Source organism: Schistocerca americana, chromosome 3 (genome assembly GCF_021461395.2).
Source record: "Schistocerca americana isolate TAMUIC-IGC-003095 chromosome 3, iqSchAmer2.1, whole genome shotgun sequence".
In the NCBI taxonomy this organism is placed as follows: domain Eukaryota; kingdom Metazoa; phylum Arthropoda; class Insecta; order Orthoptera; family Acrididae; genus Schistocerca; species Schistocerca americana.
Genome location: NC_060121.1, coordinates 415590487 through 415607670, shown reverse-complemented (window position 1 = coordinate 415607670; position 17184 = coordinate 415590487). Strand labels below are relative to the sequence as shown.

Genomic DNA, 17184 nt, shown 5'->3' with positions numbered 1-17184 from the left:
TTGTAACCACTGATGCCACTTACTTATACACAAATATTTCGCACGTCCAGGGCCTCGCTGCAATGGAGCACTTCCTTTCACGCCGATCACCTGCCACCCTACCTAAAACCTCTTTCCTCATCACCTTAGACAGCTTCATCCTGACCCACAACTTCTTCACTTTTGAAGGCCAGACATACCAACAATTAAAGGGAACAGCCATGGGTACCAGGATGGCCCCCTCGTACGCCAACCTATTCATGGGTCGCTTAGAGGAAGCCTTCTTGGTTACCCAGGCCTAACAACCCAAAGTTTGGTACAGATTTATTGATGACATCTTCATGATCTGGACTCACAGTGAGGAAGAACTTCAGAATTTCCTCTCCAACCTCAACTCCTTTGGTTCCATCAGATTCACCTGGTCCTACTCCAAATACCATGCCACTTTCCTTGACGTTGACCTCCACCTGTCCAATGGCTAGCTTCACACGTCCGTCCACATCAAACCCACCAACAAGCAACAGTACCTCCATTATGACAGCTGCCACCCATTCCACATCAAACGGTCCCTTCCCTACAGCCTAGGTCTTCGTGGCAAACAAATCTGTTCCAGTCCGGAATCCCTGAACCATTACACCAACAACCTGACAACAGCTTTCGCATCTCGCAACTACCCTCCCGACCTGGTACAGAAGCAAATAACCAGAGCCACTTCCTCATCCCCTCGAACCCAGAATCCCCCACAGAAGAACCACAAAAGTGCCCCACTTGTGACAGGATACTTTCTGGGACTGGACCAGACTCTGAATCTGGCTCTCCAGCAGGGATACGACTTCCTCAAATCCTGCCCTGAAATGAGATCCATCCTTCATGAAATCCTCCCCACTCCACGAAGAGTGTCTTTCCGCCGTCCACCTAACCTTCGTAACCTGTTAGTTCATCCCTATGAAATCCCCAAACCACCTTCCCTACCCTCTGGCTCCTATCCTTGTAACCGCCCCCGGTGTAAAACCTGTCCCATGCACCCTCCCACCACCACCTACTCCAGTCCTGTAACCCGGAAGGTGTACACGATCAAAGGCAGAGCCACATGTGAAAGCACCCACGTGATTTACCAACTGACCTGCCTACACTGTGATGCATTCTATGTGGGAATGACCAGCAACAAACTGTCCATTCACATGAATGGACACAGGCAGACAGTGTTTGTTGGTAATGAGGATCACCCTGTGGCTAAACATGCCTTAGTGCACGGCCAGCACATCTTGGCACAGTGTTACACCGTCCGGGTTATCTGGATACTCCCCACCAACACCAACCTATCCGAACTCCGGAGATGGGAACTCGCTCTTCAATATATCCTCTCTTCCCGTTACCCACCAGGCCTCAATCTCCGCTAATTTCAATTTGCCGCCACTCATACCTCACCTGTCATTCAACATCATCTTTGCCTCTTCACTTCCGCCTCGACTGACATCTCTGCCCAAACTCTTTGTCTTTAAATATGTCTGCTTGTGTCTGTATATGTGTGGATGGATATGTGTGTGTGTGTGCGAGTGTATACCTGTCCTTTTTTCCCCCAAGGTAAGTCTTTCCGCTCCCGGGATTGGAATGACTCCTTACCCTCTCCCTTAAAACCCACATCCTTTCGTCTTTCCCTCTCCTTCCCTCTTTCCTGATGAGGCAACAGTTTGTTGCGAAAGCTTGAATTTTGTGTGTGTGTTTGTGTGTCTATTGACCTGCCAGCGCTTTCGTTCGGTAAGTCACATCATCTTTGTTTTTAGATATATATATATATAAAAATTTCACCAAGTACAGCACGGTAGCTTCTGAAATACTGAAATTGAGATCGTGCTGCATGATGCACTTTTGTCAGCCGATTATAGTTCATGTCACGTGATCTCACCAGCCAATGACAGCATATATTCAGAGCATAGGACATATGAAACTCTAGGTCGTACACTTTTAGTTGGCCCTCTTTGTGATCAGTGGAAGTTGGCTGACTTTGTACCACTCTGAAATACTTTCACTCACTGCCAACCTTAGCTACATAAAAATATTGTGCTCCTTAACAGTAAGTAGCCACTGTGACTCTAGTCTTCAGCCAAGTGCATTGCTGTGTGTAGTGACTGTTAATATTATTTATAAAAATAAGTGAAGAGGCTGTACCGGGCCCTTCTATGACTTGACATATACTTCTGTGTCACTTCTGCGACAGATTAATCCATTACATGTTTGTTTCTTTTATATCCTATAAGCTGGCTGCTTTGGGAAAAGCAGGTGAGGCTTGTCTCAGCAGCCTATATGCTATGAGCCAATTGCAAGCTTCCGCTCCCAGCATCCTCTGTTCCAGACCCAAGTAAAAGTGTGCAACCAGCCAATAGCAACATCATTCTTAAGTAGTATGAACACACAATTAGGAAAATTTAATGGTTTAAATTAATATATGTACGGTATAGTTACAAGAAAAAGCTTAGCTTTTGCATATAACATTGGTCATCAAACATTTTATTTCCCTGAGGGTGTTGCTAGGTGGGATCCTAATAGCAAAGCAGGATTAAAAATTTCAGTGCTGTGCACCACACATTTCATGGGTTACCTAGATGAATACATGTTCCATCAAGCACGTCGACTTTTCGACAGAAAATCTGGTTATGTTTGAAATTGCTCAAGAACTCACCTCACATTTTTTTTGGAGGCTAATTACACTATCTGCAATTGTTATTGCATAGTCTGTAATCTATGACAGAACTAAAATAAATATGAGAAACTAAACTTGAAGTGTGGTCTTTTTTAGTGTGTGTTATCCTCTAAGAAATATCAAACACAAATGTATCAGTAAAATTTTAAATAATGACATAACGGCTGGTCTTCTGGCTCTGAAATTGTTCTGAATGGCTGGTCGTCAAAACATTAAGTTTTGAATGAGCATAAAGTGCTCTGTGATTTAATAATTCATTGCACATACTGACACATGCCATAATTCACCTTGCATAGAAAGAAATTTACTTTTGAAAGCAATGCTGCTCAAACAACTATTCAACATATTTTATTGCGACCTGCTAGAAATTTAAACAGTTGTGATGTTACGCTCATCGAAAGCAGTTTTATTACAAAGTACTGCATAGTCTTCATCCTAATGCATTTGACACATTTTGCTGTTGGCAGGCACTTGTGTGTGCACTGTGTTTTGATGTTATAAATGGCGCTTTTTCCTTCCAATGGAAGCTTTATTTTGGTATTTTTTTGTTTATGTTTTACTGGTGCAGTATTATACTGTAGTAAAGGGTTAAAGTAAAATTCTTTGTAAGGGTATTAGTTCTTACTAGTCAAAACTACAAAAATTTTACTGAAAATTAAAACAATGAAAAGTTCCTGGAATTCTAAAATACTCCCATGCGTTTCTAACATGAAAAACTCCTCACATTTTTCGTGGATTTCCCAGGGTATATAAACCCTGAATTAAAATCAAAAAGTGCCTACCTTGAGAGTGAAAGTGGAATTCAGTCATTAAATGCATAGGAGGATGAGAAAAAGTGTACATTGAAGGCTTCTACGAGGGGGAGGAACTATCTGATTATGCAACAGAAGATGAAATGGGAGTCAATAGGAGAGACATGGAGAATCTAGTATTACAGTCAAGAGTTTAACAAAGCCTACCTTCAGTGGCTTGGCACAGCATATTTTGACCTATTGAATATCCAACTAGACAGGTCAACCCGTACCAGTTTGTCGAAGTTTCCCCATACACAATGAAATCTGGTTCCGTGTGAGACCTTTCAACCTCATCATGTGTGACGACTTTTGAACAAAAAAATGTGTCTATTAGTAATACTGAAATTTCACATTTTGAAGGTAGATACCAGTCAGCCATTCTATCATCTTTGGATTTTAGTTTTCAAAAACGAAGTCCCCTTTTGATACAAAGATGACACTTAATCAATACTTATACTCATCTTACCTGAACCAGAACATGATGGATCAACAAGAATATACTCTACACCAGGAACGTCACTGCTGCTTATGCTCAGTGAATCACCAAGCAGGGTTTCGACACATGTGGCACCAGATAATTTTACTGTATTCTTCAGTACGTCATATCTTTTCAGATCACGTTCAACTGCATATATTTTTCTGAAATGAATAAAACATTAAAAAAATCTTTAGAGGTTCAGCCGTATCACACTCGGCTTTAATTACTACTTTGTGTGTGTGTGTGTGTGTGTGTGTGTGTGTGTGTGTGTGTGTGTGTGTGTGTGTGCGCGCGCGCGCGCGCGCGCGTGTGTGCGCGCGCGTGTGCATGTATTTGGGGGGGGGGGGGGGGCACAGACATTCTTGTCTTTCCAAACACATTATTGATATATATTTTGGAAAGTGACATGCATAGATATGAACCAAATGTCCATATGACTAAGTGATATTACAAAGAAGCATTGGAAAACATGTTCAAACATTTATTCAAAACTGAATAGAAAGACTGAATCTGCAAATATCAATCATTGTTCTCTTGTTAGAGGTTACCTTGTGTTTCCATTGCCTTGTATTTTCTCTGTCTTCAAGATGTCTTTGAAAAAAATAAAATTTTATATTTGTGGGGATCCACAGCTTCCAGATACTTAATAAACATACACATGATCCATAGTAAACTGTAATGTGATGTTTATTTAATCACGCAGTTAGCTAATTTAGACTAAACACCATTGTCAAGCATATTTGTAACATCTGTATTTCAGAGTATGATCTTAAAAGATGTCACTGTAGTGTGGATTCTTTCATAAAATGACAGAATACAGAGACTTTTTACTTTTAATTAAAAGTGATTTGAAAAGGACATGAAATTCAGATGTTACAAATGTGGTCGACAATGATGGTCAGTCGAAATTAACTAACTTCATGATTAAATAAACATTGCATTACACCCTATGATGAAACGTGTATACATTTATCAACCTAAATAAATACTTCAAAACCTGTTGCATAGGGCTCGATGGAAATATAATTGATACCAGTGTGTCCATCCCTGTACTGTTTCATTTGTTAATGAAATGAGGAAAAAATGAATGTCTTCAGACTATCCTATGTCCCCTGCTCTCTCTTATTTGATGCTCATGATCCCACTATGAACTACACTTGGGTGGAAGAAGAATTGCTGCACAGTCTATCTCGGACATGGGTTCTCCAAATTCAGTCAACAGATTTTTGTGATAACAATGTCATGTTTCTTCCAAAGATTTCCTGTAGCTCCCTAAGCACCCCCATTACACTTTTGTGTGGGATGAAGTAACCTGCAACAGTCCTAGCAGAATATGTCTGCATTTCTCCCATGCTTACTTTGTAAGGACTCCAAATGCTGGAACAGTACTCTAAAATAGGACACACTAGAATCTTAGATACTGTGTAGCATGTTACAGTTACAGTGTCATAGAGCTGTTCAAACAAAAATATTTCAACATTTTCTTTTTATTTTTATGAATGCAGTCTAGACTGTAACATCAGAGCATGTTTTTTGCTAGGACAATGTAGCTGAGCGTGTGGATTTCTTAATTATCAACGCAGATAAAGTGAGCTACAGAAACTACTGCAAAATTCTAAACAAAGTGAATGCCCATACGTACGTGTTTACAGGACAAAATTAGTCAGTTGTGTAAGATAACCAAAATTATGTGTAGTGTAATATGTGGGACAGATAGTCAGCAAGCCCTCAATACTGTCCTTAATTTTAATCACAATGAAATTAAGGGTAACTGGGGTACTGAAAAGACCTCTGATGAACATTTTCTAAGTGTCTCTAAAAAGGCGGGTTGTGAGTAGCTCTTGATGAGATAATGGTTACCTTCAAACAACAAGTTTCCATTATTTGTGATGAAATGATTGTATCTCCCGCAACCAATTAATAACTATAGAGAATTACTATGTTCTTAGAAAACAAAAATTTCTGCCCAACTGACAATGTCTTGAGTAAATTACTCAAAACTAAATTACAGCAATTTTTGGTGATTTGCTTTACTACTTTATTGATGACTTTGCAAATGTAAGCTTTCCAAGTAAATAATTCTGATAAATTCATGTTTCTTTCATATGTTGATATAAGCACAACAGTACATTGTATCTGCTTGGGACTGTACAGCTCTGCATACCAGGCATATATTGTGGACTGGCACCTCTCTCTCTATGAAGCTCGTTTCCAGGATGACAGCATCTTTTGCCAGTCCTGAATCCATTGACATGTGCTCCGACACCTGTCGATGCACTAGAGTCAGCTTGGGCAACTGTGGAGGTTCCTTCTCCTCTGCTGCCTCTGACACTGCTCGTTGCCGGCCTTTTCGTAGCAGCCTCTGCACCTTCACCCTTCATCTCTGCTGCCCCCCCCCCCCCACCCACCCCCCAACACCAGCCATGGCTGTAGATGACTCTCCACCCGCTGCCACCACCTCCTGCACCACAGCTCTCTTGTTGTTATCCTAGTTGATGCTGGTCCTGTTCCAGACAGCCCTATCACTGGCAACGCCGGCCCTTCCATTGGCAGCCTTGTCACCACCATCCCTATCATGAGTGGCCTTGGTGCCATTGCCTCTGGTTTGACTGCTACTGACCCCACTGCCATCATAGGTGTCCCTGATTCATCCCACACCTAGTTTCCTGTGCCTCTTGGGCTTGCTGTGCATACATGCTTCAGCTGGGCTTTCTGTGGGTTGCTACTTCGGTTGCTGTGGTTTGGTTTTGACGATCCTGGAAATTTCACCACCTCAGGCAATGGACGATGACTGATGACAGCCCCCCCTGCTGGTACCCGGTTGGTCTTTTACTATGTTGATCCTGTCTGCCTATCTGTCTATGATTTTTCAGGTCCCCAGTCAAGGTAGCCTTTTGATGGCTGCATTACGCATCACATGCCTCACCATCATGTCAGCCCTGTTTTCTTATAGCCAGCCACAGTTGAGGAAGTGTCATGGTTATTGGCCAGCATTGCCTGCCAATGCCATTTCCAGCTCTCCATTCCTGGGGTGCCTTCTCGTGGCAGCAGCTGCTTCACCTTTGAGCTGGTTGCACCATGTATTTTAAGGGAGAGGGATATAGTATAGGCCTAGGACTATACTGCTCTGCAAACCAGGGAAGTATTATGGACTGCCACTCCTCCAGGAGGATGTGAATAAACAAATCACATAAACATAATTCACCAAGCTGTTTACAAACCTAACCTCATATGGCTTAGGCTGTTTACACTGTACCTTTCACATATCTTCCACAGTGTCTGGCGGTTCCAATCTCGTTGACAGGCAGTGTTCCTATTGTGATAGAGAGCACTGTAGTCAGAGATCTCTTTCTCATGCCACATCATGAGTCCATTCAGCACTGCTGGTATCCCTCTGCTGGAGAGTATTCAGGCCACCGCTGGACCTTGCTGTGGCCAGTAGCTTTCATCTTTGATCCACCAGAAACCCTCTGATTGGACTTACTGCCCCGTCATAAAGCACCTGTTACCGGCACTATGCACAACCACTGTCTGCTGATTCCAGGTGCCAGGCTTCACTGAACGTCATTCCATAGGTGACAGCCATCATTGAGACATCAGTTCTGATAACTGTTTACACCTGACATCCCTGAAGCATCACCAACCAGCCAGTAACTACTGTCGCTGAGCCATCACCTCTGACAACCACCAACACCTGATGTTCCAGAAGCATTTTTGGTCCATGAACAGCTATTGTCTTCGAGTTACACCTCTGATACCCACCCATCCCCGACATCCCTGGAGCCTTTCATACTTGGGGGCATACTTTATGTGCCACATTGGATCATCCTCGGATCTTTCTGCTGTGCTACCTACTATGACTCGTGGATTTCATCATGTAGATGCAGCCCAGGAGATATCTATAAGTGACACTTCTATTTGTGCTCAAATTGTATGGACATTAATTCACGGACATTGTATTTGAGTTCTGTCTCTTATATCTGTAATAAACAGTTGTTGTGGCACCTGTACGTTTTGTTGGTAGTCTGTTGCACTGCTTGGCCATGGACACAAAAATCTACGCAATGTATTGTAATGAAATTGTCAGCAACCAAATGAATGTACAAGCAGTTTTACAAGTCATATTACATGTTAAAGTATGTCAATATTATGAGGAGGATAGGTTACTACTCACATTATAGCGGACATGCTGAGTTGCTGATAGGCACAACAAAAAGACTGCCAAACAAGTAAGCTTTTGGCCAATAGACCTTCACTGGAACCAGACACCGTACACACACACACACACACACACACACACACACACACACACACACACACACACACACAAAAACCACAGTTTCTGCCTGCTGAAGCTAGACTGTGAGCAACAGCGAATGACGGGAGAACCAATCTTGATGAGGGCTGCTTGTGAGAGATACAAAGACGAGGTGGAGAGAAGATAGGGCACCTAGCTGCAGTTGGCAGTTGGGAGGTTAGATGAAAGGCGGGAGTGGGGGGGGGGGGGGGGGGAGTGGGGGAGTGGGGAATGGGGTCAGGGAAAGGGATAGGTGGGTAAAGAATAATGACTAATGAAGATTGAGGGCAGGAGAGTTATGGGAACATAGGATATACTGCAGGGAGATTTCCCATCTGCACAATGCAGAAAAGCTAGTGTTAGCAGGAAGGCACAGGCTGTGAAGAAATCACTGAAATGATGAATGTCATATTGGGTAGTGTGTTCAGCAACTGGGTGGTCCAGCTGTTCCATAGTAACAGTTTGTCCGTAGCCATTCAGGTGGAGAGGCAACTTGTTGGTTGTCTTACCAACACAGAATGCAGTACAGTGGCTGCAGCTTAGCTTGTAGGTCGCATGACTGGTTTCACAGGCCTTTGATGGAACAGGTGATGCTTGTGACTAGACTGGAATAGGTAGTGGTGGGAGGATGTATGGGACAGATCTTGCATCTATGTCTATTGCAAGTATATGAGCCATGAGGCAAGGGGTTGGGAGCAGGGGTTGTATAAGGGTGGACGAGGATATTGTGTAGGTTCGGTGGGCAGTGGAATACCACTGTGGGAGGGGTGAGAAGGGTAGTGGGTAGGACATTCCTGATTTCAGGACATGATGTGAAGTAGTTGACACCCTGGGAGAGAATGTGATTCAGCTGCTCCTGTCTTGGGTGGTACTCAGTCACTAGGGGAATGCTTCTCTGTGGCCAGACAGTGGGATTTTGGGAGATGGTGGGTGACAGGAGAGATAAGGCAATGGAGATGTGTTTTTGTACATGGTAGGGAGGGTAATTACGGTATGTGAAGGCGTCAGTGAGACCCCTGGTTGGTTTAAGGATTAAAGGGACCAAACTGCAGAGGTCATCGGTCCCTTTTTCCAAAATACTAAAAATACCCACAGAGAAGAAAAAAAAATTTTCAACAGAATAGGAGACAGACGACACAGAACAAAAGAAACATAGACAAGGACCAGACAAAACGAAAGAAAATCACACGGAGTGTGACGGTGGTTGGCCGACCATAGGAACAAAAAAAAAGGGAAAAGCCAACCACCGAAAACACATTAAAAACTTAGTTTAAAACCGTAGGCCAAAGGCCAGAATCAACACAAAACAATAAAATAAAACAGAAACACTCAGATTAAAGAATAAAAACCCCCTGCCCTAATAAAACGTAAAACTAAGGCAGCCATAACAGGGTCATCAGATAAAACGGCAGGGAGCGTATCAGGCAGCGCAAATGTCTGCCTGACCACAGCTAAAAGGGGGCAGGCCAACAGAATGTGGGCCACTGTCAAAGCCGCCCCGCAGCGACGTACAGGAGGGTCCTCCCGGCGCAGTAAATAACTGTGTGTTAGCCGGGAGTGGCCAATGCAGAGCCGACAAAGGACGACTGAGTCCCTGCGGTTGGCTCGCATGGATGACCGCCACACAGTCGTCGTCTCCTTAATGGCACGGAGTTTATTGGGTGTGATCCGATCGCGCCATTCAGCGTCCCAAAGCGCAAAAACTTTTCGGCGGAGGACTGCCCGCAAATCAGTTTCTGGGAGGCCAACATCCAGAGATGGGTTACTCGTGGCCTCTTTCGCCAGGCGGTCAACATGTTCATTGCCCGGGATACCGACATGACCGGGGGTCCACACAAAGACCACAGAACGGCCGCAACGCGCAAGAGTATGCAGGGACTCATGGATAGCCATCACCAGACGAGAACGAGGAAAACACTGGTCGAGAGCTCGTAAGCCACTCAGGGAATCGCTACAGATAACGAAGTACTTACCTGAGCAGGAGCGGATATACTCTAGGGCTCGAAAGATGGCGACTAGCTCAGCAGTGTAAACGCTGCAGCCAGCCGCCAAGGACCGTTGTTCGGAATGGTCCCCTAGAGTTAGCGCATACCCGACACGACCAGCAACCATCGAACCGTCGGTGTACACAATTCCAGAGCCCTGATACGTGGCCAGGATGGAATAAAAGTGGCGGCGGAAGGCCTCTGGAGGGACCGAGTCCTTCGAGCCCTGTGCCAAGTCGAGCCGAAGGCAAGGGCGAGGAACACACCACGGGGGTGTACGCAGAGGCGCCTGGAAAGGAGGTGGAACAGGGAAAAACCCAAGCCCGCAGAGAAGCTCCTTGACACGTACGGCGATCGGACAACCCGACCGGGGCCGACGGTCCGGCAGATGGACGACCGACTGCGGGAACAGGACACGGTAATTTGGATGCCCGGGCAAGCTAAAAACATGGGCAGCATAAGCAGCCAGTAATTGTTGGCGTCATAACCGCAGTGGAGGGACACCTGCCTCAACAAGAATGCTGTCCACAGGGCTGGTGCGGAAGGCTCCAGTGGCAAGTCGGATCCCGCTGTGTAGTATTGGGTCCAGCACCCGCAACGCAGAGGGGGATGCTGAGCCGTAAGCCAGGCTCCCATAATCCAGACGGGATTGGATTAACGCCTGGTAGAGCCGCAACAGGGTAAATCGGTCGGCGCCCCAGCGGGTGTGGCTCAAGCATCTCAGAGCGTTTAGATGCCGCCAACACACCTGTTTAAGCTGCCGGATATGAGGCAGCCAAGTCAACCGGGCATCGAAAACCACGCCCAAAAACCTGTGTGATTCCACCACTGAAAGAAGTTCGCCGGCAAGATAAAGCCGCGGCTCCGGGTGGACAGTGCGTCGCCGGCAGAAATGCATTACGCAGGTCTTGGCTGCCGAAAACTGGAACCCATGAGCTACAGCCCAAGACTGTGCCTTGCGGATAGCACCCTGTAGCTGACGTTCAACAACTGCAATGCCAGGAGAGCTGTAATAAAGGCAGAAGTCGTCAGCATACAGGGAAGCAGAGACAGAATTTCCCACGGCCGCAGCGAGCCCGTTAATGGCTATTAAAAACAGGCAGACACTTGAAACAGATCCCTGTGGCACACCGTTCTCCTGGACGTGGGTGGAACTATATGAGGCTGCGACTTGAACGCGGAAGGTACGATACGACAGAAAATTTCTAATAAAGATCGGCAGAGGGCCCCGAAGACCCCATCCATGAAGCGTAGAAAGGATGAGATGACGCCATGCCGTATCGTACGCCTTCCACATGTCGAAAAAGACAGCGACCAGGTGCTGACGGCGGGCAAAGGCAGTACGTATGGCCGACTCCAGGTGCACCAGATTGTCGGCGGCGGAGCGGCCTTTACGAAACCCACCCTGAGACGGAGCCAGAAGGCCCCGAGACTCCAGTACCCAAGTCAAGCGCCGGCTCACCATCCGTTCGAGAAGCTTGCAAAGAACGTTGGTGAGGCTAATGGAGCGGTAGCTGTCCACCGCCAAAGGGTTCTTGCCTGGTTTCAGAATGGGAATAACGATACTTGCCCGCCATTGCAACGGAAACTCACCCTCGACCCAAATACGGTTGTAAAGGTCAAGGAGCCGTCGCTGACAGTCCACTGAGAGGTGTTTCAGCATCTGGCAGTGGATGCTATCTGGTCCAGGAGCGGTATCAGGGCAAGCAGCAAGGGCACTGTGGAATTCCCACTCACTGAATGGAACATTGTAGGATGGTGGGTGCGAAACGAAAGGCTCCGACGTTCCATCCGCTCTTTAATGGAGCGGAAGGCCAGGGGGTAATTCGCAGAACCGGAACTCATAGCAAAATGCTCTGCCAAGCGGCTTGCAACGACGTCGGAGTCTGTACAAACTGCTCCATTCAGTGAGAGCGCAGGGACGCTGGCAGGGGTCCTATAGCCGTAGACGCGTCGAATCTTGGCCCAGACCTGCGATGGAGTGACATGGAGGCCAATGGTGGACACATAACGCTCCCAGCACTCCTCCTTGCCTTGGCGGATAAGGAGGCGGGCCCGCGCACGCAGCCGTTTGAAGGCGATAAGGTGGTCTACGGAGGGATGTCGCTTGTGACACTGGAGCGCCCGCCGGCGATCTTTAATTGCTTCAGCGATCTCAGGCGACCACCAAGGCACAGCCCGCCGCCGAGGGGACCCAGAAGAACGGGGAATGGCAGATTCGGCGGCAGTAACGATGCCGGTGGTGACCGATTGAACCACCGCATCAATGTCATCAGTAGAGAGAGGCTCAATAGCGGCAGTGGAGGAGAACAAGTCCCAGTCAGCCTTATTCATAGCCCATCTGCTAGGGCGCCCAGAAGAGTGACGCAGTGGTAGTGACAGAAAGATCGGAAAGTGGTCACTACCACACAGGTCGTCATGCACACTCCATTGGACAGACGGTAAGAGGCTAGGGCTACAGATGGAAAGGTCAATGGCGGAGTATGTGCCATGCGCCACACTGAAGTGAGTGAAGGCACCATCATTTAACAGCGAGAGATCGAGCTGCGACAATAAATGCTCAACGATGGCACCTCGACCTGTTGCCACTGACCCACCCCACAGAGGGTTATGGGCGTTGAAGTCGCCCAATAGCAAGAAAGGTGGCGGCAATTGGGCTACCAGTGCAGCCAGGACAGGCTGCGAGACATCACCATCTGGTGGAAGGTAAAGACTGCAGACGGTGACAGCCTGTGGCGTCCACACCCGTACAGCGACAGCCTCTAAAGGTGTCTGGAGAGGGACAGACTCGCTGTGCAGAGTGTGAAGGACATATATACAGACGCCACCAGACACCCGTTCATAAGCTGCTCGGTTCTTATAATAACCCCGATAGCCACGGAGGGCGGGGGTTCGCATTGCTGGAAACCAAGTTTCCTGCAGAGCAATGCAGAAGAAAGGGTGAAGGCTGATAAGTTGGCGGAGCTCAGCTAGATGGTGGAAGAAACCGCTGCAGTTCCACTGGAGGATGGTGTTGTCCATGGCTGGGAAAGGCGTGACGGGACAGGGAAGGCAGATTACGCCGCTGGGTCACCTGCTGCCTCCGATTGAGCACCTGCGCTAGTGCTATTCATGGCGCCTGAGGGACCGGCGAGATCGAGGTCCTCAGCGGACGCCAGAATCTCCACCTCGTCCTCAGACGCAGAGCTGGAAGGTTGCGGTGGGGTGGCTGCCACTGCGAGGTCCTTGGGCTTAGAGCTCTTCTTCTTTGATTTCTCACACTGCTCCTTGGGTTTAACTGGCTGGGAGGGCTTCACCGATTCAGTCTCTGGGACTGAGGAGGATCGTGAAGCCCGTCGACCAGCTGATGATGGGCACTTACGCCACTGTCGGTCGTCAGCCTTCCCGCTGGTGGAAACCTGGGAAGGGAGGGACCCAAGGGACCCCTTGCGAGCATGAGAAGCCGAAGAAGTTGGACACTTCGCCGGCTTAGAAGCAGGGACCGACGTCCTCGATGGGGGGGATGGTGTTGCTCCTGAGGTAGGTGGCACAGGAGCAACCCGGTGGGTAGAGCCCCCCACTGGCAAGGGAGCAGGAGGAGTTGTACCACTCGTCGATCCGGCCGGAAGTCGCGAAACTGATGGGGCGAACACAGGTGTTGTAGCAGCGGCGTAGGAAGATGTCATTCTCACTGGATGTAATCGGTCGTATTTCCTTCTGGCCTCAGTATAAGTCAGTCGGTCAAGGGTCTTATATTCCATGATTTTGCACTCTTTCTGGAACATTCTGCAGTCTGGCGAGCAAGGTGAATGGTGCTCCCCACAGTTGACGCAGATGGAAGGCGGGGCACATGGAGTATCGGGACGAGATGGGCGTCCACAATCTCGACATGTGAGGCTGGAAGTGCAGCGCGAAGACATATGGCCGAACTTCCAGCACTTGAAGCACCGCATCGGGGGAGGGATATAGGGCTTGACGTCACATCGGTAGACCATCACCTTGACCTTTTCCGGTAACGTATCACCCTCGAAGGCCAAGATCAAGGCACCGGTAGCAACCTGATTGTCCCTCGGACCCTGATGAACGCGCCGGACGAAATGAACACCTCTACGTTCTAAGTTGGCACGCAGCTCGTCATCAGACTGCAAAAGGAGGTCCCTATGGAAAATAACACCGTGGACCATATTTAAACTCTTATGTGGTGTAATAGTAACGTTAACATCCCCCAACTTGTCACAAGCAAGTAACCTGCGGGACTGGGCGGAGGATGCCGTTTGTATCAGTACTGACCCAGAGCGCATTTTAGACAAGCCCTCCACCTCCCCAAACTTGTCCTCTAAATGCTCGACGAAGAACTGAGGCTTTGTGGAGAGAAAAGACTCCCCATCAGCTCTCGTGCAAACTAAGACCCCTGGTATAGTTTGAGAGGGGCTGCTCGTCACTATGTATGTGACAGCCACAGTTGGCTATATGGAAGGGACTTCTTGGTATGGAATGTGTGGCAGCTGTCAAAGTGAAGGTATTGGTAACCACCAGGAATAAGTCTACTTCAACGGTTACCACCCATTCCATACCAAGAAGTCCCTTCCATACAGCCTAGCCACCTGCAGCTGTCGCATCTGTAGTGACAAGCATCCCTCTCGAAATGTACCAAGGATCTCACTGAGGCCTTCACAGATCATAATTACCCCTGCCCCCAAAACAGATACCCCGTGTCTTATCTCTCTAGTTACTCACCACCTCCCAAAGTTCCACCTTCCGGCTAAAGAGGAGCATTCCCCTCGTGACTCAGTACCCCTCAGGACTGGAGCAACTGAATCACATTCTCTGCCATGGTTTCAACTACCTCCATTGTGCCCTGAAATCAGGAATGTCCTACCCTCTATTTCTGGCACTCCTCCCATAGTAGTATTCCACTGCCCACCAAACCTACGCAGTATCTTCGTCCATCCCTACACAACCCTAATCCCTGCTCCTTGCCTCACGGCTAATCTCTCTGTAATAGACCTCTATGCAAGATCTGTCCCACACATCCTCCCACTACCATCCACTCTAGCCTGACCACAAAAATCACCTATCCCATCAAAGGCATGGCTACCTGCGAAACCAGTCATGTGACCTACAAGCTAAGCTTCAACTACTGTGCTGATTTCTATGTGGGTACAATAACCAACAAGCTGTCTGTCAGCATGAATGCCCACTGACAAACTGTGGCAAAGAAACAGCTGGACCATCCAGTTGCTTAGCATGCAGCTCACCAAGATACCACGATGTTCTTTATTTCAATGACTGCTTCACAGCCTGTGCCATCTGGATCCTTCTTACCAAGACCAGATTTTCTAAAACGCAGAGGTGGGAACTGTCCTTGCAATATTTCCTACATTCCCGCAACCCTCCTGGCCTCCTCCTTTGTTAGCCATTATCCTTTACCCACCTATCCCCTTCCATGTTCTCATTCCAGCACTAGACAGGCCTCTATTCCACCAGCACACACACAATCTTTACTTCTCTCTGTCCCTTTATGCTCCCACAAGCAGCACTTTACCATTCCCCACCCCTACCCTGCTATCCCTCCCCGCCCCAGCCTCCTCCTCACCACCCAGATTGCTTCTAACAAAATGTGCTGCTGCTCGCAGTCTGGCCTCGGCACCCAGAGAATGTGGTCGTGTGTGTGTGTGTGTGTGTGTGTGTGTGTGTGTGTGTGTGTGTGTGTGTGTGTGTGTGTGTGCGCGCGCGACTCAGCATCTCTGTTACATTGTGAGTAGTAACCTGTCCTTTTCATAATATTGTCATTATTCCATCCTGGATTTTCCAATGTTAAAATGTGTGTCTATTATCTGACTACAGAAATTGTATTTTTCTCTTTTCATGTAATGGCTGACCACACTGAGAATGTGTAATGCCTCTGAAGGCAGGCTGCACTGACAGATACCTGGTCACAAGCTGTGGTGTGGTGAAGACCACTGTCCCTCAGAGCAATGTTCATGTCATAACTTTATGTTAATGGAATTGGATTAAATGGAGTCCAGTTTATCTGATAAGCTTTTTCATTATAATATATATCTTCCATCAATAAATTTTTATTGTATCTTGAAACCTATGAAAAATAGTTGATATAGATTTTAATATACAAAATTTTATGAAATAGAGGGAAATTCATTTTGTTCGAAGAACAAGAAAGGGGATAAAAGGAGATGTGAGAACTACAGAGGAATCACCCTGCTATGCCACTGCGGAAAAATCTATGAAAAGATCCTGGAGAAGAGAATAAGAAGCAGTATTGAAAGTAGAATGCAAGAGGAGCAGTATGGTTTCAGACCGGGAAGATCAACAACGGACCTCATATTTGCGGTAAGGCAACTGCAGGAAAGGCACTATGAGTACGGGAAGGACTTAACCATGGCCTTTTTAGATATTGAGAAGGCGTATGACAGTATCTATAGGGACAAGCTCTGGGATGTGCTGAACGCAAAAGGGATAGATGAAGAGATAACACGAAAAGTCAGAAAAATGTATGAGGGAAGTGAGAGTTGTGTGAAAGTGGGGAGGGAACGTACTGCATGGTTCAAGCTGGAAAATGGGCTGCGACAGGGAAGTGCACTTTCTCCTTTATTGTTTATTATTGTTGTGGATGAAACCCTACAGCAAGTATCAGATGCAATTGGAGATCATAAAATGAAAGCAGTGCTTTTTGCCGATGACCTGATGTTATGGGGAAATTGCGAGAAGGAGGTGCAAGAGCAGTTAGATGTATGGGAGGCAACGGCAGCACAATATGGAATGCATTTCTCTGCAAAGAAAAGTGAAATAATTGTCACAACAAGGAAGAAGAATAGGCCAAATGTGGATATAACTTGTGGAGGGGAAAAACTACAAGTGGTAGAGAACTTCAAGTACCTGGGAAGCATGATTGAAAGTAAGGGGGGAAACGCAATGGAAATAAATGAAAGGTGCAGAAAAGCAGGGCAGTT

At 47.1% G+C, this 17184-nt stretch overlaps 1 protein-coding gene across 1 annotated transcript in view; it reads right to left on the bottom strand.

Moving 5' to 3' along the window:
- LOC124606790 (28S rRNA (cytosine-C(5))-methyltransferase) overlaps positions 1–17184 on the bottom strand; it is an 80970-nt gene that overhangs the window by 15366 nt on the left and 48420 nt on the right. The window contains exon 5 of the mRNA XM_047138857.1: positions 3941–4113. Within this exon, the coding sequence (XP_046994813.1) occupies positions 3941–4113 (173 nt within the window). The remainder of the gene's footprint in view (positions 1–3940; positions 4114–17184) is intronic.